The sequence below is a fragment of the Anopheles moucheti genome, chromosome 2 (genome assembly GCF_943734755.1).
Source record: "Anopheles moucheti chromosome 2, idAnoMoucSN_F20_07, whole genome shotgun sequence".
NCBI lineage: Eukaryota > Metazoa > Arthropoda > Insecta > Diptera > Culicidae > Anopheles > Anopheles moucheti.
This window is the reverse complement of record NC_069140.1, coordinates 29392709-29415650: the sequence shown is the minus strand read 5'-3', so window position 1 is coordinate 29415650 and position 22942 is coordinate 29392709. Positions and strand designations below refer to the sequence as shown.

Here is a 22942-nt window from a genome sequence, read left to right as displayed (position 1 = left end):
ATTTCGCGGCCGTCGTCGTCTCGTTGTCGTCGTCGTCGTGGTGGTGGGTTCGCGTTCGCGTGTCCATGCTGCGGGGGTATATGGTGTGCCAACGCGCAAACCCCTCCGCGGTCAGCAGTGGCGTGGAGTGGTGAGATCCGGCAGGGTGAGTTTCGAGCAGAATCTTGAATAAAACCAAATATATACTGCTCGAATGATTCAGTCTTCAGACAGTGGTGCTGATTGATTACGAACCCGGCAGGTTCTCCATTACTCTGGTGCGCGCGTGCGCCAAACTCTTACCGACTCCCGTTAGATCAGATTTCCGGGGCAAGCGCTGAAAACGCACGCACGTTTTGTCGTTTGTTTTGCGTGCAGGTAGTGCAACAATCGATTTCGGTTCGCGAGTGTGCATCGTACAATTTTTCTTCCGGAAACACACACCGCGCCAGCTGAGCAGGAGGGATAGTGCACTGCTAGGAGGTTTTTCACCCAAAACACTCTGTGTGAGCTGTAAGGAAATTTCGACCGGCACCGGCAGCAGCAACGCTGAATATCGATCGGCAAAACTCGATCGATATCGTACTTCCCGTGCCGAAACGCGCGGTTTAATTAGAACCGTTGTTGAAGGTGTTGTGTAATAGAAGAGTGCCTTGTGTGCGACAAGCCGTAGCAGATCCTCAAGTTTCAGACACGCAGCAACAGATCGTCCGAACGTGTGCTATCGCCGGACTTCGCCGCTGGCTACGAGCAGTGCAGAAATACCTCGATGACTACAGCTCTTGCTAGCACGTGGCTACAGCGCGTTTAAACGTAAGTTATGGTCCATGCGTCACTGGCTAACAAAGGGGAAATGCTGTACCAGCAATGTTGCTCTGTGCGTTCTAATAAAAGGACAAGATCTTCTGGAAGCTGCCACACAGTGTTAAAGTATTGGAAAAAAACTGCACGATTTCGCGAAGAGGCCTTGATTAATACCGATCTTGCCGTGTATAACAGCGAGGGGTTCTGTAATTTAGCGCAAATATTATTCCCTGATGTAATGGTTCCAACAGAATGAGCTGGATTAGAAGTGTTTTGTTAAGCACTTTTAAGCCAGCGCAAATCCCATCCGCCGCCAACAAACACAAACATTCGAGGCCCAAAAACCTGCTGGACATAAATTACCATTGGACGACAACAATGCAAATGGATTTTCCACAATGCATTGGCAAAAAGTTAACAATACGTGTAGGCAGGCAACGTGAAATGAATATCCGTTCTCTTCGTATGCACAATGCCGAGACGGTTTATGATTGTGGGGAGACAAAATAATCACATCCCCTCCTGCACCGCCGAACAACAACAGGCGAGCGAAATGGCGCGCAATCAACGGCACCGTCGAACGCACGTGGCAACGTGGAAGTGTACGGGTGGCGGCTCGCTAACGCTTCTCCCAGTGGGGATGCAAATGGTTGTTCTGGTCCAGAGTGTGGGAATTCGGTTCGATCTGTGTGAAAGCTTTTGAAACATTGCTTCGGTGGTTCGTTGAACTAAACAAGTTCGCCAATCCTGGATGCTGGATCGCGGAAATGTAAGCTTCGACAGTGCTAGTGAGTACAGTTCCGAGAGGAACTACTACAAACACGATGAGCAGATTTTTTTCGTCCGCTTCCACGATTTGAACACAAAATTTGAACACTTAGCGTTAATTGACATTGCCCGAAACGTTAGTGGCACACGCAGAGCATGTGCCGGGAAGTTTTTCTGCGGGCATTATCACCCGTAGCAAGGCAACAGCATTGCGTCGGCAAGTGATAAGCGATCGAACGAGATGGGTTTGGTGTATTGTAAAGGCGATTACATCAATGCTCGGAATCGTTATGTGTAGAAATGTTCTTTGCTATTATGATTCGCCAGCTCAGTGTTCCGTCGGAGGACTTTCAATGGGTGGAAAAGAATTCAATTTTTCGGTTGATGTGACAAGGGTTAAATTAACCATCCTGCTGCACCTTCCGAGGTGTTTTCTAGCCCCTGGAACACTTTGTTGGTATAGGCGGAGCAAACAAAAAACTGGGTTAACATTGCTTATATTGCCATTTTAAAAACTGTTCTTCTTCGTAAACCGCACGTTTTAAAGTTTACTTAAGTTGACGTCAAGTACACTTTCGCTTCACTCGCCTGTAATTAAACCTAACTGTAGGGTGAAAACCCAAATGAAACAAAAAAATCACACGTACTAATGTATTTCTCATCCATTTCCCGAGAAAAGTTTCCATGTGTGTGCACTTCCGTAGATTCGTATAAGTCTATTTGTGTGGGTGTGTGGGTCAAAATTTTGAATGGGGTTTTCGCTGAAACTGTGCGCGTCAATCAATCACGCGTATGTCGCGTGAAGCTTCTGCTGTTACGATCAACGCTTGGAGTAGGTTGAATGCGAGTGTGAAAATGAAAATGTGTGTGCAAAAAATGAAAACACACAAACAGAATTCCTGGTGGCACATTACTTTGAAGTCGTGTGACCGCAGCAAAACCCCTGTTTTTTTTAAGAAGACTGTTCGTTTCTGCACATTGTTTCAGCGAACGGCTTTCTGCATATATCGCTGTACGTGCCAGAATCAGAATGTGGAAAGTAGCAACAAAAAAATAACGTACTAACGCTTAAAAGAAAATAAGTTTTATCACACTCCCCCCCCCTCTTGTGCGTCGAGCAATTGGCACAACTGTTGTCTGGTTTTGAGGATGTTGACGTTGCTTTGCTGTCACGCTGATACATCGACTGTTTGATACTGATTTATTTTACCATTCTTAACTTTATGGCCCTACAATTTCCCCAGGTTCCTCCTGTGCAGTTGGCAGATGTTGCTTTTATTTTTCGTGGCGCATTTTTATTCCGTCTCAACGAATTTGGTGCTACCGCACATTGCTTTTAGTGCACGTAGAACATGTAGGTAATTCGATGGTAGAGTATACACGAAACCGGAGGAAATTAATCTTACGTTGAAGTTTGGTTAATTTATTTCGCGTATTACTAAGGTCCCGGGTGCTAAATAATTATAAACCTAATTAGGTGTCAGGCGGAACGTGATACATTCTACAAGTAGCAAATAAGAATGTAGAAAATGAGTTGAACTCATTTTACCTCATAGGAAATATTTGTAAACTCTATTTATAAAGCTGTAAACTACTCTGACGATATTTCCTCTTCGGTTTAAGAATATTTGCGATTGTAAAGCTATATTAACCCTCTTGAAGCACCTGTCATAAAGCCGGACACGCTTCCTTCTCGAATTTTGTCGAATTTGACGTGTTTATTTCCGTTTGCCCAGTTGACGTACCCTCGGGACGTGCAACTCCACGATTCCTCCACCATCATAAATCTGTCGTCTGCTAATCAAAATTAGTATTGTATTGTGCACCGCTGTCGGTGCGATAAGGATTGCCATTTTTTTCTGAAACAGCGCTGTAACCGAAAAAGAACCCAACGTATAGCAGATCTGGTACGCACTGCCCTCTATCAAATCTAACCTTTAGCCTTAAAACGGCGTGGATTACAGCAATATTGCCTTCTACCTATTCCATTAATTCTCTTCTCACTAATTTCCAACGACGATCTCCAGATAGGGCACTGTTTGTTGCTAGCTCCTGTCAAACGCCTCTGGTGGCAACGTGATCATGCGGCGGTGGGTTTGCATAAATGCACGTTTCTGGTTCGAATTTATGGTCTGGTTTGGTTTCGTACACATTCCTTGCTCTCTCGAGCATGTTGGCCTATATCCTTGCCCTGCCCCGAGCGATCGATGCGCGTACTGCCGCCTAACCTTGAAATCCCGACGTAGAAAGTGATCTAAACCTACACGGTGTGGGTCCGCCGCCACCATTAGCACTGACCCGCCCGTTGAAAACCGCTGAGTTTGTTTTTAATCAATTTGCCACTAAGGCTGGCCAAAGGGCGGGCTCACTTACCATTAAACCAGTTCGCCAGCCAACTGTAACCAACCCGTTGGGAATAGGAATCCTGCTTGCTTTTGTGCTGGTTGGTTGGTGGTTGGAATCTGGTCTTGATCTTGTCCCGATTTGCATTAGAACAACTACCACGCCGGCATATCAGAAGGTCCGTATCTTGGCATGCTCACAGTTTGTGCCTCTCCTCCACTACCACCGTATCGTCTACCGTCACCGTAAATGGTATGATCTAGCACTCTAGGTGACCAAGCACCAAAACGGCTAGCACCGGGTCAATTCGCGTGTTTTCTGGTCGCCCTACTGCCCGGATAGAATTCTTGTGCGCCGTGGGAGTAAATCTAGTCCCGCAGGGGGGACCCATAGGAAAGACCTTGCCATTTTGCTCCGGTTCAGCAAATACAGGAAATGCATAGGCGTTTGATCAACTGCTGATCATGCTGTCGCATGAGGCGTGACGGTGTGGAGTAAACCGCAGCTTATCACCGTCGCCACATGTTTGCCACACCCCAAACCGTGCCCTATTGATGATGTTTTAGAGCAGAAACGTTACTTGCAATCGAAAGGGGAGAAGAAAAAAATATACACCGCACAATTCTACTTGGCTGGTTGCTCATTGTCGTTGAATCAATTTTCAAACAAGCGCAATTCTTTGCGCGCCACCGCGATATGGTATCACCAAATATCAATGTACCCCAATTTCGCCATCACTTCGATACGACCTTTTTGCGCTAATTATCACATTTATGTCCTGTACGTGCCGTTTTCGTATGTTTCATTATGTTTGTGTGCGCGTGTGTGTCTTTTTTGGGGTGCAACGAAAAGAAACACTCACTGTTCGATATCTGATATTTTCTAGATAAAGCGAGCAAATGTTGATATGCACAGACGGGTAACGCAGATTGTGGAGGAACTGGGATCGTTTCATTAGATTTGTTTTTTTGTATGTCACCAACCAACAGTCACAACTGTTTGATATGGGAAACTGATGCCTGGTTGTTGAAACGTTTTTTGTAAATTAAAATCACCCGCCTGTTTCATCACACTCACTGACAAATATACTTTATCCAAAGGCGGAAGTTTGGTGTCACCGGTGTACCGCTGGTTGATGCGTTGTCATGCCTTGGTTGATTTCAACGCGGGACATCTGGATGACAGTGCTGGATGACAGCATGATTATGGTGCGCGGCCAAACAAATATGTGCTATTATTAATTACACCTGCAAAACATCCAGCGTCTATGTGTTGAGTACAATTGCACTGTGACAAAATGGGTGATCTCCAGTCAGGTATCTAACAATAACTATGATACAATTCATTCCTTAAAATTTCAACATTTGCAACGACGGTAATACATTCTCGGTGGTATATTCATGTTTGGGATTTGAGTGTTGCGTGTAATTTGCGTAGCCCATTCAATTTACGATGGGATTGTCCGATCTCAATTGAACTGTGTTAAATGGATTTGAGAATATGGGGGTGTGTATATGGTACCGCACAGTGCTCTGAGACATGGGTAAGTTTTTATTGCAGAATGACATCATTCTCCGGTACCTTGTGTACGATGTGAAGTTCGATGAGAGCGATTTGGAATGATGAAATTCAACAGGGACTTACACTAATACCGATACTATGTGGTCCATGCAGTGGGGATTTGTTTCAAAATGAAGCATGAAAGTAGTATAAGTTATTATTAATTTCTTTTTTAATGAAGAATACCCGGAAATTATTTTGCTGATTGGAGGATCCTGATGAGATGGAAGGAGATTTATTAAAGTTATGATATTTTTCATCTTTAGAAGTGCTGGTGAAGATGATTTGCTGAATGATGATGACATCTCGCAACCGCCATTGTGTCTATCGCCCAGCGGAGGAAATGTTTGACGTCATCAAAAGTGAAAGAGGAGCAAAAATACAAATAGAGCGGATAGTAGTAGAAACTATGGATCCAGTTACTTACAAACGAACACGACAAAAAAAAACCCTGCGGCTGTATATTTAGTATCACTCTCGCCGCGCTTCTTCGACACCGTGTATCCGTTTGGATGCGACAGCTGCAGTCATGCGAAATCAGTAACTTGACCGACAGTCGAGCATCTCAATCGTCAACATTGGCGGTACGCCGGCACGGTGCGAATTGTGTCATGATCAAGTTTCTTTGCTTTCGCTTCCTTGCTGCACTCCAGCAGAGAAAAGGCAAGAAGGAAGGCCATCGTAATTTTTTAGCTCAGACGACAGTGTGGCACTTACGGGGTAAAGGACGGTCCCAATAAAATGCACGTGAATTCTCTTTCTTCTACGCTGTCAGTCATCTCTGGCTTGTTATAAATTGTGAGTGCAATGTAATCAACAACACGTTCACCAAACAAATTCGGATGTCACCAGCCAATGTTTATTGTAAACATTACAATGTTGAGAAGCTTGTTAGCTTATTTTTTCTAAAACTGTTCAGCTTCCGCTTTCGCTTGCAAAAAATGGTCAAGCGATACTTCGAATCGAAGAAACAAGATTTCTAGACAGAGAAAACAAACCATTAAATACACACACACTCTCTGTTAAACCCTCTGTGAGTATGCAAGAGGAACGTAGAACCCCTATGTGAGGACAAGGCCGTCACTGTCGGCAATGAGCGTTCGTCGGATGAAGGTATGGGATTAGATAGACCGATGGGTGGCAGAGTAGTGCAAGATTATCGATGATCAAAGCGCAAAACTTGCTATAATAGAAACAGGGGGGGACAACAAGAGATGATCGGCAAGGGAGGCGCAGGTAGTGTAAGTCGTTTTCGCACAGGGTTCTCAGTGGCAATCGTATAAATGATGGTGTCCTGTTTGGTCAGCCAAAAGTAGATTCACATCCGCCACGACGGAGGAAACGTTTCTGGGATAAAAGTAGGAAGCGTAGGTCGCGAAGATCGCGTGTCGTCTTTAAATATAACCCGTTGGCGTCGAAGCTGTGTTGGTTTGGTTTGAATGAACAAGAAGAGGTGAAAAAAAACGAAAGATATTGGACAACAACAAAACAGAACACAAATATAACGCTCAACAACGCAGTTGATAGTGAACGAGGTAGACGTAAACGGCAAATAGACAACAAGCAGCATGTGAATAAACCGTGCAAAACAGAAATTGCAATCTAGCAGAACATCATTGAGAGTCTTTAGGAGTACAAACTTTCGTATTGAAATGATGAAAAGTCGACGTCTTTTTTATCATTTAGTATAGCACTGGCTAATGGTACTTGTGGCATGGTTGAGTTTGATCGGTGGTAAGAAATCATACAGCATATTATTTGAAATCAGGTCACATATTTATAAACCGTCATGCGTGGTATGACGTTGACATGTGCACACGGTAGCCAAAATTACCTGTTTTTGCCACTTCCCACTGAGGAACTTTCGCAAGTTGATAAGAACTGAGCGATGGGTGAAATGGACTAGGATGAACTGTTAATTTTAGACCCCGACACAATACTGTGCTTCAATGCCCAGCAAAATAGAACAGGAAGCTATTTTAATGAGCAATATAAACGAACCAGAAGAACGCTATAGCGTGATAATAGCTTCGTAAAGCATAAGTCAATTTAGGTTATCTACCACCAACATATTGGGAAGCATTCCTTGCTTAGATTACATTGGCTTTAATGAGGAATGTGTGTTGTTTTGATCTTCCTTTTATTTATGGCGTGATGCAATAGTGAACTACAGTACAAAAGCGATTGTAGTAACGATCGATCATCAGGAAACATTCCATATTTTGCACATGTTTGCCACACGTTGCCTTTTTAATGCAGGAGAGTGTACGGTTACACCTTATGCGCGATCGACACAAACGCACTCAATGTCATTGTGGTGAAACTGAAGGTGAACGAAATGAAATAAGTGCGCCTAAAATTTTAATTCAACTGTGCAAAGAAAGAAGCAATCTAGTCGAACAAATTAAAACCATTTTAATGAGTTACGCTTTTGCTGCTCTGCGTTGGGTGTGCCGTATCATTCCTTCGTTGCGCCGCACCGGCATTGGCAGGATTGTGTCTAGACATCAAAATAGGACCACAACAACGTTAAAGCAAGCGTATGAGAAGTGCAGACATTAAAACAAACCAAAAGCGCCGCAAACCGAAGAGGGCTTTATGGCAGAATGCGCTTGCTTGTCCGTTGTGCCGCCTCCTAGCGGAGCGGATCACGCGAATTGAGCACGTTATTTATTTATTTTTTCTTATCCCCATCACATACAACGTCAGCACAGCAGTTCATCTTCGTCGGCCGTAGATCATCGAATTCTACGGTCGCGTGTAGAAAAAGGTCAAATGCGCGAAAAAAAAGACGTGTGTGGTATTTAAAGAAATGTTGCTTCGCTCTCACCAACACCAACATGAGCAGGGGTTGAAATGGTTTCACGCACATCGGCGTGCTGCTCATTTGCTCGGACCCCTTCGGGATGGGTAAGCGGACGAAAGTCTTTCCTTGGTGCCGCCACCGATGTGCACCAATCGTCGTGTGTCAAGTTCAGTTCACCCCATTAGAGCATCCTCTATGCCCACCACCAGCAAAGCAAATTATTTCGATTAGCTGGTTGAAACATTGCTTGTGACCAACCATGAAGCCGATCAGTATTTTCGTTCTTGATCAGCAACGTTCCGTTCCACACGCGCGAATCCACATCGCGAAACCTTGACCTCACATTTGGACGTATCTGGAGCCTATCATAGGCGAAGAGTGATTGCCCAGTTGCTCTAGCAAAAGGTTTCGCTTTCTTGCTTGGGTAATATATTGTGCAATTACTTGTACTTTATGTTAGAAGGAAGTGTAACAGGCATCGGAAAAATGTGACGCAAATAACCTAGAATGAACTGGTTTATTTAGTGCTCGCCATGTATGCGGGAGCCTGCACATTAGTAGTCTGTGGATAGGCATAAGAAGTTTGCAAAACAAACCGGCTAAACGATTTGCCTGCGGATAATCAGAAGCTTTAGATGTGTAAACCAGTTGCTACATTGTAATTATTGATTATATGCTTAATCACTAAAGCTGCACCCAATGATCGCCATGTCATCAGTATTGGTACCATTTTTTATTCCAGCTATCAGAAAACAATAAACACACAGGGATGCGATACAGCATCCGACTCTTATTCAACTATCTTCATAAAACGGCATGTGTGCAGGACACCCAGTAATCAATAGCAACCGTGTAGATAACTCTATATTTCACCTGAACTTGACCTTCAGAATGGTTGTGTCCTGTCCTCTCCTGTAACGAGGTTGCTGCTACGTACAGCAGCAGCTGTCAGAGCGCTTCGCGGCCAAGTGCAATCAACAACCGGATGCACCGTGGTATGTGTATGGTTGATGATGGGCAGCTAGTCTGCCTTTATGCCGATCATCATGCGTTGTTGGTGTAGGTTGTGACGAGATTGGGGGTAATTGGTAATAAATCTTTCGTGGAATTTCTGACATCGTGAATTGTGTAGCGTTTTTCCAATTCTTTCTTATTTCTAGTACGCCTGATGTGTAGTTATTTAAAAACAAATTTGCTACTTTTTTTAACACTGATAGTAATTAATTTTCCATTTTGTTTTTCTTTCCAGAAATGATCATACACATCCCCGGAACCAAGTGATCTGGTTAAGCTTATAAAGAAACGCCTTCCATTTTGCCTGTGGACGAAATTGGATACCGTGAAAATTGGGCTAAACGTTTGACGACACTTTGCGAGATACCTGGCGGAAATTTCCTACAGGAGAGGCAATCAAGTTTTTCTTCTGTATCGGTTTATAATAATCTTACCAAACGGTAGACCAGACGTAGTCAGGAGTGACTTTAAGGTGTAAAGCAGTGAAAAAGAAACCCGTCTAAGATCCGTTCAGAGCGGAGAAAAGTCTTCTGATAGTGGCTTTCCGCTTCCGGAAGGTTCCGTAAACCGTGCGTTATAACTACCGTAGCTGGGCGCGATACGTTTGTCTCTGGCGCGTAAGCACCACCGACAACAACCCGCCTCCAAACCCGCTTCTTAAAACGATGGCTGTTTTTACAAAACTCTGCCTACCAGATATTGTCAAATTAAAACGCTAGTTAGTAACCGATGTTGTGTCCATCTTCGTGTTTGTCGGTGGTCATTACAAGAATTTACTAACTTAACGTTTTTAAGGTACAATATCTGCATTCTTGGTTTTTTCCATTCTTTTTCCGTTCACTCGCACATTACTTGTATTCGATTGTTAGTTTTCACACTTTTTTTCCGGATATATTACCACTTCAGTTGTTTTTCAGGCAAAAACACCTTTGCTATCTTGGCACCTTTTTTTGTGATACTGTTTTTACTTTCCTCATCATCCACTGGTTGGACGATAAATCACACAGCAATTACTGCTTGGTTTTGGATTGATACTGCTTGCGAAAGACAGTTTCATTCTCGTACCGTTACTTACCGACCTGTTTTTTAAGTGTAGCTCATACTTTAAAGTACACACTCGTATTAGGCATTACTATAAATACTTAATAGTTTTAACATTAACGCTTAGGAGCACACTGTTGCAGTTGTGTGTAGTGATCGTTGCTGAGGAAGAAACAAAGCAAAAAATACATCCACCTTGTTAGCCGAGGAAAAGAGAAGTGGCGCATTTTGTTTAATTTTGGCCACCCGCTAATCGTATAGGGGTATACCATTATCTGGCGTATGTTTTATTGCAGCAAAATTTAAAAAAGAAAACGCGCAATTTTGGTGAACCGAAGGAACCGAAAGCAACATAGAAACTCGTGTAGAGTTAACTATTTGTCGTAAAAGCGACGGCATCTTAAAGAAGACATCTTCCTTTCTGAACGTGATTGAATAAGACTTAATACACCAATACCGCATCCCCTTTCTGATCGATTTTAATTGAGCAAAAAGCAAAGCTTTTCATTTTTTGTTGTTAAAACGATTATCTCAGATTTGTAACATTATATTGGTTGCTTTACTGTCTTACCGGGCACGAGCAAGTATCTTTTAGAAAGACAATTTCTGTCTGTCTCTTAAAATTTAGTTTATCCCAAAAAAAAACTCACACTCCACTTTCTGCTGATCGGAGCATTTTTATCTAAACGCTGGTCGGTTAATAAAACTTTGATCCTTGATCCTCTTCCATCCTGTTTGGGAGTCACTCTTAAAGGCAATCGTTTAAGTTTGTCGTTTGAAAATAAAGTTTAAACTCCCCCAATTGCTTAAAACACGAGCAGAATGGAACCGTTTTCATCGGACATATTGTGGCTGGTGATCTTGGGTTTCGTGATAGCGTTCATTCTGGCATTTGGCATCGGTGCGAATGATGTAGCAAACTCGTTCGGTACTAGCGTCGGGTCTGGTGTGCTGACAATACGCCAGGCCTGTTGGTTGGCTACCGTATGCGAAGTGTCTGGTGCTGTATTGATAGGTATGTATTTTGGTGGGCTCTCTATTCCATGTTGATTTTCATTAATGTATCCATCTCTTGTTTTTTTTTTTTTTGCAGGCTATAAGGTGTCCGATACGATGCGCAAAGGTATCCTGGAAGTTACGATGTACAAGGGCGATGAAATCGAACTAATGCTCGGCTGCCTATCGTCTTTGGCAAGCTCAGCGTTGTGGCTGCTGGTAGCAACGTTCCTAAAAATGCCCATCTCCGGCACGCACAGCATCGTTGGATCGACGATCGGATTCAGTCTGGTGGCACGTGGCACCCAAGGGCTCAAATGGAACACACTGCTTACGATTATCGGCTCCTGGTTCATCTCGCCCGTACTGAGCGGTTTAGTGAGTGTGGCGCTATTCTGGATGATCCGCAAGTTCATCCTGAACGCGAAGAACCCCCTGGAAGCTGGACTGTTCACGTTGCCCGTTTTCTATGGTGCGACCTTGGCTGTGAATGTTTTTAGTATCGTGCACGATGGACCAAAATGTAAGCAACCATTAGATGGTAGAGTGAACGTAGCGAGCTAGCGTGTATTCGCTAGATAGTGTGGGTGGTGCCACTTTTGACACTCACCACGGTAATTATATCGATTCCAGTGCTGTATATGGATAACATCCCGGTGTGGGTGGCGCTCGTGGTTAGCCTGACGCTGGGCTTCACCGTGGGAATATTGGTACGGTTGATAGTTGTGCCGTGGCAAAGGCGCAAGATTATCAATGGTTCGGATGGCGGAAATAAGACAGAGTTCATGCTTGGCGATTCGGACGGTGATTCGTCGTCCAATGGTAGTCCGCGTCGGGCGAAACGGCCACTTTCCTTGGTGGCGAGTGACGGAAAATCACTACCAGCCATTACCGAGACGACCGAGCTAGTGTCGCTGTCCTCGCAGCATCAACAACAGGCCCCACAAAATGGTTTGGTAAAGAAACTCTCCAATGACCTAACATCTGGCGGTGTTATCGGTGGCCCGTACAGCTTCAATCCGGAAATAGTGAAGAAGGCTACCAGCTTGCTCGGTGCTCAGGACAAAACCAGCCTTGACAACACAGACCTTACCGTGACTAGCTTGAACTTTATCGATGAATATCAGTCGTATCACGGCAATGGGCGCTTCCATCTCGGCACCTATTTCGATCGTCGAAACAGTACAAACGTTTCACCGAAATCGCCCGACTCTGGACATCTCAGCAATGGAGGATTGAAGTAAGTAATTTACAACTGTTAAAATAAATCGCATTTGTCTAACACTTCAAATTTATATGGTTACTAGTCATCAAGTGTATCGATTTCTAATCTTGCTTTACACTTTACCTCGCAGAGAACAACCTACCGTGATCGCGCTACAGAACGGAAAATCGCCCACCAGTCCAAAGAGTGATAGTACCCTTCCGATAACCGATTACACACTATTGCCACAGAATGTGCTACTGAGCGGTACTGATCAGGATATCAAGAAGACAGATATGTGCAAGATTGAGGCAGTCGCAGGTTTAGAACATCCGCTCATCAGTGCAACGCTTTCACCTAACTCGAGCAAAGTACCATTGATTGGTGCAAAGGAAGGCTCTGAAGAAGACAACCGAAGACAAAAACCGGTTGAAGAAAGTGAAGACGTATCGAAACTGTTTTCCTTCCTGCAGGTACTGACCGCTACGTTTGGTAGCTTTGCACACGGTGGCAATGATGTCAGGTAGGTAATTGCTAAAGCAAATGCACCAAACTATCAAAACATTTGTGGCGATTCTAACTTTGTTTTCTGCATGTGTGAACTTTATTATCTCTTACAGCAATGCCATTGGACCATTGATCGCTCTATTTATGATTTATCGCGAAGGTTCGGTACTGCAACAGTCTGAAACGCCTCTACTAATTCTGCTATACGGAGGACTGGGCATTTCCGTTGGTCTATGGCTGTGGGGTAGGCGTGTGATCGAAACGATCGGTAATGATCTCACAAAAATTACTCCATCGACGTAAGTATCTTAGCGACGCGAATTGTCCCAGCTTACTTGTACCAAAGCCAGTAGCGGATAAATAATTGGCCATGTTTTACTTGTTTCTTTTAGTGGTTTTACCATAGAAATCGGTGCCGCCCTAACCGTCTTAATCGCGTCCAAGATCGGTCTGCCCATTTCAACGACCCATTGTAAGGTGGGTTCGGTCGTATTTGTCGGTCAAGCGAACTCACGGCCAATGTCGGACGAAAGCAGTAAACATTCGCATCATGCCGTAACTGCGCAGCAGAAAGCCGTCGATTGGGGATTGTTCCGAAACATCGTATACGCTTGGGTAGTAACTGTTCCGGTAGCGGCTCTCTTAAGTGCTGGTTTTATGGTGGCCCTTCGCGCTATCGTGTTACCTTAAGCAGAGTGGACGGCATTAATCCCTACCGTTTAGTAGCAGAACAGCAATAACAAAGTGACAGAAAAACAAAATGCACCAGCGGTACGTCAGGAAACGCAAGCGGACAACATGGAACAAGTGCGTCCCAGCATTCATTCGTGCGGCGGACATCCTTGTACGAGCGTTGCGTCACATGCCCGGCGCAAATGAATTCAAACGAATGCATGGGACGCAAATGGCTAGAATGCTGTTTAGAGAACATCGAAGGTCACTTACTCTTATCTCCAGAACTTTAGTTACTTAAGCGCAACATCTTTAAGATAGAAATAATTTTGTACTGCAATAGCGTTAGTTCATTCTCATCTCAGAACATGTTTTTCGTACACTACTAGTCTCCAGAAGGAAGGTTACAGGGTTTTTTTTTATTTGGATTATATACGAGGACAAAAAGCTTTAGCCGAATTTGATAGGATGCCAAAAAGTAGCGTTCTTTCTATCCTTCATTTTTCGAAGTTCAAAGCATGGTTTTATCTTTGCGGAGCACTAGCGTTATCGCCATCATTCGTCAGCTAGTTCCATTTTTTTCTAAAATAAGTTGTAATTCTATCATTTCTCTCACTAGCTATAGCGAAACAGTTCAATGCTACGGTATATGCACAGTACAACAGCTGTTGGCGGGCCCTTTGCTTAGCAAAGTAAAACTATAAGTACGTGGATAGGTACACAGGAATCTGATGCGGGACAAACAGATGACGGTTTTCGGATTGCACATGTCGCAGTTACTACAACAGAAGCATATTCGCATTGAGTGATGTTGATTAGACTACATAGCACGGTTAAACTATGAGGTATATCAGGAGCTACACCTATAGCAGAAAAGGAACAAAAAAATAATAAATATCAGAAAATCTTGGTATTGATGAGGGTAGCAAACATCGATAACAATAAGGCAAAACACACAACAACAAACCCATTAAACAGATTGTAGAGATATTCTAATTTACTGATCGTTAGCGGATAGTGAACAGCAGTAAAAACTAGAGTAGAGTGAGATATTCTATGTAGCGATATGAGTCGCACAGGTAAAAATATCAGCATAAGCATTAAAGAATACACAAAAAATCTGCCAGCTCAAGCAACCCAATTGCCGTACAAATATGGCGGGAATCCATTAAAAACACAAGAAACAATATGAAAACATTTATTTTTCTTCCGGAAGTGTGTTGTGTGTTCGAGCACAGCAACTTGTAGGTGTGGTGTTTTCAATCTCTTAGTTTATTTTCTTACCGCAAAGAAAACTGCAAAATTTATTTTCGTTGCAAATTTGGATTTCCCGTACAACAAGAGACATGATAAAAAACGATAACTTATAACACATTACACATGATTGAAAATTTGTCAATTGCTAACACTGTTCTATTCAATCAGGGTCGATCAGTAAATATGGAAATAGAATTTTAGATGTGTTTGTTGGAATCATTGCTGGATTGGATTCTGCACGTCATCTGTGCCCTCATCATCATCAACCATTGACAATGCTAATGCTGCCAAATTGTTGCTTTTGATTTTTCTGATGTGTAATACACAACATACGCTCAACTTTACTCGAAAGCCAAATTGTATCACTCGTCGAATATTCTGCACATGTTCTATTTTTGTACAGGTGCAAAGTGTCGAAAATGCTTCGAGTGTTAAGCTACAGAGAGCAACAAAGTAAATTCCCGATTGTTGAAAACAAACACACAGCAGATACTAATGCGAAGAACTCTGTAGGAAAGTAGTTTTGTGTACTATGTAGGTTGTAAAATCCGATCGCTTCCGCAGCCAATCCATCCTAGGTAATAATTGTTCCGTAGATTCCGTCCTTGTGGAATCCGTGTGTAGTAAACAGGCGTGCAGTCAAAGCTGCACTTTGTATTTGCATGCGTACGTGCGTGCATTTGCAAGTTCTGTTTATAAACCGTCAGCTTACTGATAATACCGATAGCATTGTAGTACTGGGCCAAGTAAGGAGGAAATTGAAACGAAAACCAACACAAACTATCTAACGATAAATCTCAGCGAAGATCGACTGGGTATCATCTGCATCTGTACTTATCGAGCAGCATATAACTTGTGTGAGGCAAAAAAGGGGAAAACACTAAAAAAGAAGGAAAGACAGTTTCAAATGAACATTAGCCAATGTGATTATACAAACAAAACAAGAAAAAAAAACTCACCGTAATAGTTAACGCGGGGCATCTGTAAGGCAAGAGTCTCGTTCCTGTCATTCGATACCCCGTGTGTTTCGATGTGTGTATTGTTACTATGTAAAGTGGAGAGTGCCGAGGGATGGTGCTAAAACAGAATGTTCCCTACCATCACCTCGTCATTTGACCGTTGTTAAGCATATTACATGTTGAATTGAGAATGCAATTCCCGGATAGCTGCTATGCAGATTCCATCCAAATACAGTGTTAGTTGAAGATACGAATCAAAGAGTAAGGAGAAAAAGCAAAACCTCGTCAAAAAACAACAGCAAAAGCAACCAAACACATGAACACTAAAGCAAATGAAAATAGAAGAAAAAAAACACATAAACATTTCAGTAAAGTTCTGGATGTTGTAGAAGAAGTGATACCTAGCGATGAACTCGGTTCAGGATTAAGAGTTAAAAAGTGTTACTAACTAACGTTTTCGATGTGGCAATTTGATCGTGTGTAGTATTTTGTTTTTCCTTTACTTTACCATTGAGCATCGGTAGAGGAATTGAACCATCCATTCTCTTCTTCAGCTTACTTGACAACAAAGCTTTAGTTTAACGGAGGAAATATTCTTTTTTTTTGTAATTTTACATTGTTCTTTTTAAACATTTTTACTTTTACGTAAACGTACACTAATCGTTGGAGTGCGTTTTTGTGTTTTTTTTTCGAGCATATTTTAATTAGAGAAAAATGTAGGGAAACCTTCACCATGAGACTGTACCGTGAATTTGTCATGAACTCAAACAATTAGCCGACCAATGAGTCGGAAAGGTAAAATAATTGGTTAGCTGCACGATGCTGCTACATTCACAATTAGCATCGGACTTAAGTTGAAACGCTTCCGATCTGTTGAAACTGTCGATCATACAGTCGACAATATTAGTTCTGTGCTAGGTGCAATTGCATTTTCTTTTAAATTTATCGGTGGGAATTAATTCCAACAATTAAATTTACTTAACTTCTTCGATTTTCCGGAGTCAGCGTATTAGTTTTTTCGATAGTGTTGTATTCGGCAACAGAGCTTAAGCGCCAAACCTTAGGCCCCCTCCATTTACGCAACGTGCACTACTGTACACGTGCAACTCCTTCACGGGCACTCAAATTCCTTTTACATCAATCATACAATCTTAATGCCAACATGTGTTTAGAATGCGGTGTTATATGTAGCAATCCGTTTAAACATCCACTATCGTCAGCACTTTGGCCAAATGGCGACGGCCTGCGCAATGTTTGATTGCACGTAGTTGGGCTTCAGTGAACGGTTCGATCACTCGCCCACCCAATCTGAGTTGTCTTAATGAATTATTTATCGCTTATGAAAGGTCTTATGCGTGTGTTTGTGTGTAGAACTTAAAGCGTCCATTACTTTCATAATATATTTTACAATTTTTATTTGCTTTCAAATTTCATTTTTTCCCTGTTCAGTTCGGAATCCTTTCGGGAGTGCGATAGCAAAGCTTCATCAAAACGAAGACTCCCGAAGGCTCACTAGGAGTACCCAGAAAGTAAATGTGCTAAACAACAAATACGATAAGAGCGTTATTTTCGACGTGCAACTGAAAACAAAAGAACCCAAATTTACAGTAGAAAACAGGAACTGGAGGGGAAAGAAAAGAAGTATAACCCTTCTGGCGCGTAATGACAAACAGCGGAAAAGGAACAGAATAAATTGAACCCGAACATCTTTCAAGAAAGAGTGATACATCAATTGTAAGGGAAACACGTTCGTACTAAACTAGGGCATATGCGAGGAAAAATGAATTGATGAAAACAGATTGTAAACATGTTGAAGGATACGGATTGTTATACCAAAAGCTTGGTGCGGTATAGGCAGTAAAGGGACACACAATTACCTGATAGCAAGATAATAAGCAAGCAACGAATGGAAGGGAAGTCAACCAAAAAAAACAACAGAGAAAGCAAACGCCATTTGCTTCCCAAAATCGAGTGACCAACAGTGCTGTTCCATGCTACGCAAAGGAAACGCCGTGCGGTGTAAGCGCATAAAACAAGAAAGATTGAGTACGTGTGAACGAGATTGCAAATAGAAACAATAGACGGCAACATGCAGTTTCTAATGCCGGTATGTGTAAGCTGCGTGATTGTGTGAAAATATGCAAGGAATTCAACTAATGTGCGAAGGAAACCAATGTAAAAGAGCGGAAAAAACCAGTACAAGAATGAAAGAGCTCTCAAAATCAATAAATTAAGTCTGAACCAACACAACGCGGAGAATGATGAGAGCTTATTTATTCACACGAGAGAAAAGAGGAAGGAACCATGTGGTTAAATCAAGCACACAGCCTTTTTTGTTCTCGCTTACTGCGATGTGTGTGTGTGCGTGTATTTAGCGTTCAGCTTCAACACCTGCAACTGGCTCAGTGTTCGGCGTCAACTTAACTGAAGAGCACCATTTTGGGAGAATACCAAGTGAGGTTAGGTTACCCCACGCCGCGTCGGTTTTATGTGCAAAGTTTGTGAAGTTGAGTTTGCTGTAGTGTATTATAGTATGGAAATAGTGTAGTTTTCTTATGTGGAGCTTATGCAAGCAAGTTATGTTTCATTTACCAAAAAAGAGATCGTTAGTGTACGTGTGCGTGTGTTTTTGAAGCAAAGTTCTTTCTAGTGTTAAAACTCATACGCATCATTAAGTGGCCCGCTTTTTTTGTGAAAGAATGAGTGGTTTATTAAAGAACTATATTGGCGGAAAATGTACATTAACAGGTAAGCTAAACTTCCAAAATCACTTAACATTTAACAAAAAATCATTTGCTTACCATTGTTGTTTATCTCTCTTCCTCCCCAGTGCTATTCGTTAAAGCCAAATGCTTGTACAATATCGCAACGGATGATAGAACAGCAATGTTATCAATGAGAAAATTGCAAAAGAAAAACAAATGTTTGGCCCATGCCTACTAGAACCACTGTCTATGCTCGGTGTTGTAAGTGCATTTAGTGATGATTCTTGATTAAGTTGGGGCGAAGTAGTACCGGGTATCGCGTTTGCAACTGAATCCTCCGATATGTCAGGTAAGGTGACGACTGCTTCATTACTGACTACCTCCGTCTCTTCTAGTATAATCATTTGCGTGAAACTGGATTCTGTTGAGAAGATTTCAGTGGATTTATGCTCGCTTTCTGTCAACCCAAGTACGCCATGCGTTGTCGAAGGTCCTGGTGGGGCAGTGACCAATGCTAGGATAGTGATCGCTGCACTAGATGATATATCCAAATCTTGGTCCGTGGACTCTTCCGTTAGAAACTGAGATGAACTGAAAGATTCATCGCTTGCACTAACATCATGAGTAATGGGTGGTAAATTTGTCTCCGTTGTCAACGTTATAGCAGACGGTTCTTCTTCGCCAGCAAACGTAGCGGTAGTGAACGTCTCCGTGGTCTCGATCGCTTCCGTTTCAGAAGATATCGCTGCTATTCCCGTAGACTGTTGTGAAACGTCGTTATTTGTACTTGTTACCGTTACACTATCCGATGTTTCTTCAAAGGATGCTTCCATTCCTGCACTTGTGGATGTAACTGGATGCTGCGTAATTTCATATTCATTTTCGGTATTTACGCTTCTGTTAGACGATGATCCAGTAGTGATTTCTTCGTCGACTTCATCTGTTGTCATGGTTGTTATGCTTGCCGATTCTTCGGTTGTAGTAAGAGCAACTTCTTCTGTAAAAGTTGTCGTTGACATATCATGTCCTTTTCCAACCGTTGTTGCGTACTCTGAATCTGTTCGGAGTTTTATTTCGCCTGTAGTAAGCATATGTCTGTCGCTGCTATCGGTGGTAATACTTATACTTGGCACAGCTTCACCTGCTGTACTTAATAGCGCATACTCGTTCGTCGTTGTTGTTTGAAAATTATCCTCGGTAACACTTTTGGCTCGTGTTGTATCGTAAACTACTGTGTCAGTTTCATTTACTAGATTAGTTTGTGAACTGATCCCTGCTGACGTGATTTCAAACGTAGAGGAAGTAATATCTTCTACTGATGCACTTGTCACTGTCACTGTTGGTTCTTCGGAGAAAGCAATGCTGGTAGATGTAATGATTACCACAATGTCTGTAGTCGTTTCACTGGTTTCCATTTCAGTTATAATCTCTGATGTAGAATATGATTTTGTTGTTGTATCGATTGCTTCGACATCAATGGGATTATTCGAGTCTGTCGTGATAGTAACGATTTCATTTTCTGTAAAACTTGATGAACGTAGCGTCGTTTGAAGTACTGTAGTGGTTTCTGTTTCTTTAACTGTTGTTACCGTATCACTCTCTGTTGCAATATCTTCTATTAAAGCAACGGTGGTAGACGAAATGGCCATTGATGTTTCGTGTTCTACAATCTCTGAACTGTAATAAACCGGAGTTGTTTCGGCCGCTGTAACAGTTTCTGTAATATTCACCACATTCGTTACGGTGCTTTCGGTTGCACTTTCTGTCGGTTCTGTTGACAGCACCACTTCTTCAGTCGTAGTCTCGGGAAAGCGTGTTTCTTGCATGAATACAGTAACGGGGATTGTCTCAGTAGTTACTAGAACAGTTGTGTCGACCATTTCTTCCGATGACACTTCTATAGACGACTCTGCAATAGAAATAGAAGTACCAACAACTGTTGTCAAAAATTCTCCACTGTTTGCTCCTGTTGTCTCGGTGGTTGGTATTGTAATTTCCGTCATAACTGTATAATTTTCAGAATCTTCTCTAGAAGTTGTAGTATCAACCATGGTTTCTGTAGTTTGGTCCATAGTAGTTACACTGGTTTCTGTTGTTTCCGTAACACTTTCCATAGACAACTCTGTTGTTGTAGTTGGCTCAGAACTAGTCATAATTATAAAGGTCGTTGTAAAATCCTTTAAAGTGGTCTCTTTTAAATCTTCTGTACTAGCATTGTCTTCAGCGGTATTTTGTTGTGTGCTGGTAGGCAAAATGGTTATTGTTGTTTCTCTCTCAAGTAGATTTTGGCCATCCTCCGTTGGTGAAATTGTAGTAACATCAGAGGTCTCATCATTTCCATTGTAAACGATTGATGTTATTTCTTTTTCAAGTTTTGTGTCCTCCTCGGTAGGGAAAATTGTTGTAACATCAGAGGTTTCCCCATTGTCAACCAAATTTGTTGTTATCGATGTTTCACCAGACGCAGTTGCAGACTCTTCTTTTCGTTGGATATCTTTCGTAGACATCTTTGGCATTAATTGTGTAGTTAAGTCAAGCGTCATAGCATCAACTTCCATTATTGATGTTAGATTATTTGGTATACCATGATCGCTTGTGAAATTGTGTTCTGTCGTTTTCTCAGGGATTAGAATTGTAGTTGTTTCGGCAGTAGTTAACGTTTCCTCTATCGTTTTGGTCGTGGAAATGTGTGGCGAACCGGTAACTTCCTCATCCGGCAAACCATTGGATGAAATAACCGTCACTTTAAGCACCGGTTCCGTCTGTTCGCCTGTATCGGTACTTTCTGCTGAACCATTTTTCCGAACTTCACTAATATCCGTATGACTGCTTACGGTGATGTTGGGTTGCTCTTCCTCGGATTCTTCAATCAAAGGATCGATACGATCACCGTCGACTCCGATATCCGAAAATTCCACTTTATTCAACACCCTGGCGCTGTACGAAGGGTAAAATTTGAAAATCATTACATTACAATTTACTTAAATTGACGTTCACTATCAGTTAATATTTGATTTTTTTTTTGTTTCATTAGAACGGCCTGGCCGTATCGACATAATATTTGATTATAAGAGATCTAAAAATATTTGATTATAAGAGATCTAAAAATTCCACTTTAATGCCTCACCTTTCGTAAAACAAAGGGCTTCCAGTTGTCAAGCCGACCGCTAAGGCAATACAAAACACCGAAATTGTAGCACGTTGCATGTTTTTTTTTCTTTCGTTATAATATAACAGATACACTATCACAATTTTAAAAACAATTCAATGTAATGATTAACAAGTTTAGCAGAGCGTCCTCATATTTCTAACTGTCGGTTAAAAGAAACTTGCGTAATGCGTTACTGTTCAGATGCACTTCACTTCACAAATGAGCAAACTTCCGTGATTGCGAGCCGGTTTTATGAAGGATAGAATTTAATAAGCTCCTTGAGATGGAAGGATGTACGGGATTCACATTTCACCACGTCAATTAGACGCCTATATATCTTTTTTTCTGGACGTCATACGCCAAATTAGCAGATGGCGATGACGAAATGACTCAATTTGCCTATCTGCTGACTAATCCGATGTAATTCGACGGGGTTGCCGTAAATTTATGACACACTTTACCAACGCACCAGTGTCTGTGGGCGCAGCCACCGGCAGTTAACAACTGAATCCTGCATGCCGGCTGTTCGATGTATCTGGTCTGGATTATCCATATGCCGGTGGCACCTGTCGCGTCTCCCGCCGGCATTCTACCTGCTGATTGATTTTTATCGTACCGTACCCGGCAGGTGATTAGCTAACCTCTCTGTCCTCCCACGACTCCCAACACGATAGACCAAGTAGGGAACACAAATGAGCGCACCTCTTCACGCGTTGTAATGAGACCTGACACGGGTAGGTAGGCATACACCCGGTGTAAGCGCCATTACTGCACCTCTGTAATGAGGTCCTTTAAGGGTAATCTCATCTCCCAGCGGTAAAACTTGCTGTACTTTCACTACTTCCTTTGCTTGTATGAGTAAACATTCAGCCGCATGGCGCTAATGCGAGGTAGTCAATAGTCATTGTCTGGTCATATGCTTTCTCCAGTCCACAGCTGTCTGTATACCCCGGCTTCTCCCTAGCGCTCTAGCTCAATTGTAATGTTGGCTATAAAAAATGGATAGTTCCTCAAATGGGACTCATACTAAAAAAATAGCTCAATTACTTCCGACTCCATGGCACACAGAGTTATCCTTGTGCCAGAACTGTCTGTCAGTAGGATTTCTTTCCCAATCTTATGATGGATGAAACTGTTACAACTGTCCAAACAAGTAATGGAAAGTATGGTAGACGA

The 22942-nt window shown here is 42.4% G+C and overlaps 2 protein-coding genes across 2 annotated transcripts; one reads left to right on the top strand and one right to left on the bottom strand.

Annotated features, from left to right (window-relative positions):
- Window positions 1–10527: 10527 nt before the first annotated feature.
- On the top strand, window positions 10528–16323 carry LOC128299103 (sodium-dependent phosphate transporter 2). Its single transcript, XM_053034965.1, has 6 exons — window positions 10528–11330; window positions 11409–11834; window positions 11945–12551; window positions 12667–13038; window positions 13136–13321; window positions 13415–16323. Exons 1-6 carry the CDS (start codon window positions 11138–11140, stop codon window positions 13710–13712), a joined length of 2082 nt encoding a protein of 693 aa, XP_052890925.1. The 5' UTR covers window positions 10528–11137; the 3' UTR covers window positions 13713–16323.
- A 2298-nt stretch (window positions 16324–18621) lies between these two features.
- Window positions 18622–21822, bottom strand: LOC128299518 (mucin-17-like). Its single transcript, XM_053035509.1, has 6 exons — window positions 21743–21822; window positions 21220–21552; window positions 20825–21144; window positions 19883–20524; window positions 18851–19825; window positions 18622–18629 (listed from the first exon to the last, which is right to left on the bottom strand). The coding sequence occupies exons 1-6, from the start codon at window positions 21820–21822 to the stop codon at window positions 18622–18624; spliced, it is 2358 nt and encodes a 785-aa protein (XP_052891469.1).
- Window positions 21823–22942: the final 1120 nt, after the last annotated feature.

Excerpts from the sequence above, each read along its gene's own strand:
- LOC128299103 (XM_053034965.1), top strand. The coding sequence starts at position 11,138 with ATGGAACCGTTTTCATCGGACATATTGTGGCTGGTGATCTTGGGTTTC. Across the intron at positions 11,331-11,408 it reads GTCTGGTGCTGTATTGATAG|GCTATAAGGTGTCCGATACG; the intron begins GTATGTATTTTG and ends TTTTTTTTGCAG. Across the intron at positions 12,552-12,666 it reads CTCAGCAATGGAGGATTGAA|AGAACAACCTACCGTGATCG; the intron begins GTAAGTAATTTA and ends TTTACCTCGCAG.
- LOC128299518 (XM_053035509.1), bottom strand. The coding sequence starts at position 21,822 with ATGCAACGTGCTACAATTTCGGTGTTTTGTATTGCCTTAGCGGTCGGC. Across the intron at positions 21,145-21,219 it reads CCTGAGAAAACGACAGAACA|AACTACACAATTAATGCCAA; the intron begins CAATTTCACAAG and ends GACGCTTGACTT. Across the intron at positions 20,525-20,824 it reads TACCGCTGAAGACAATGCTA|AGTCGTCTATAGAAGTGTCA; the intron begins GTACAGAAGATT and ends TTTCTATTGCAG.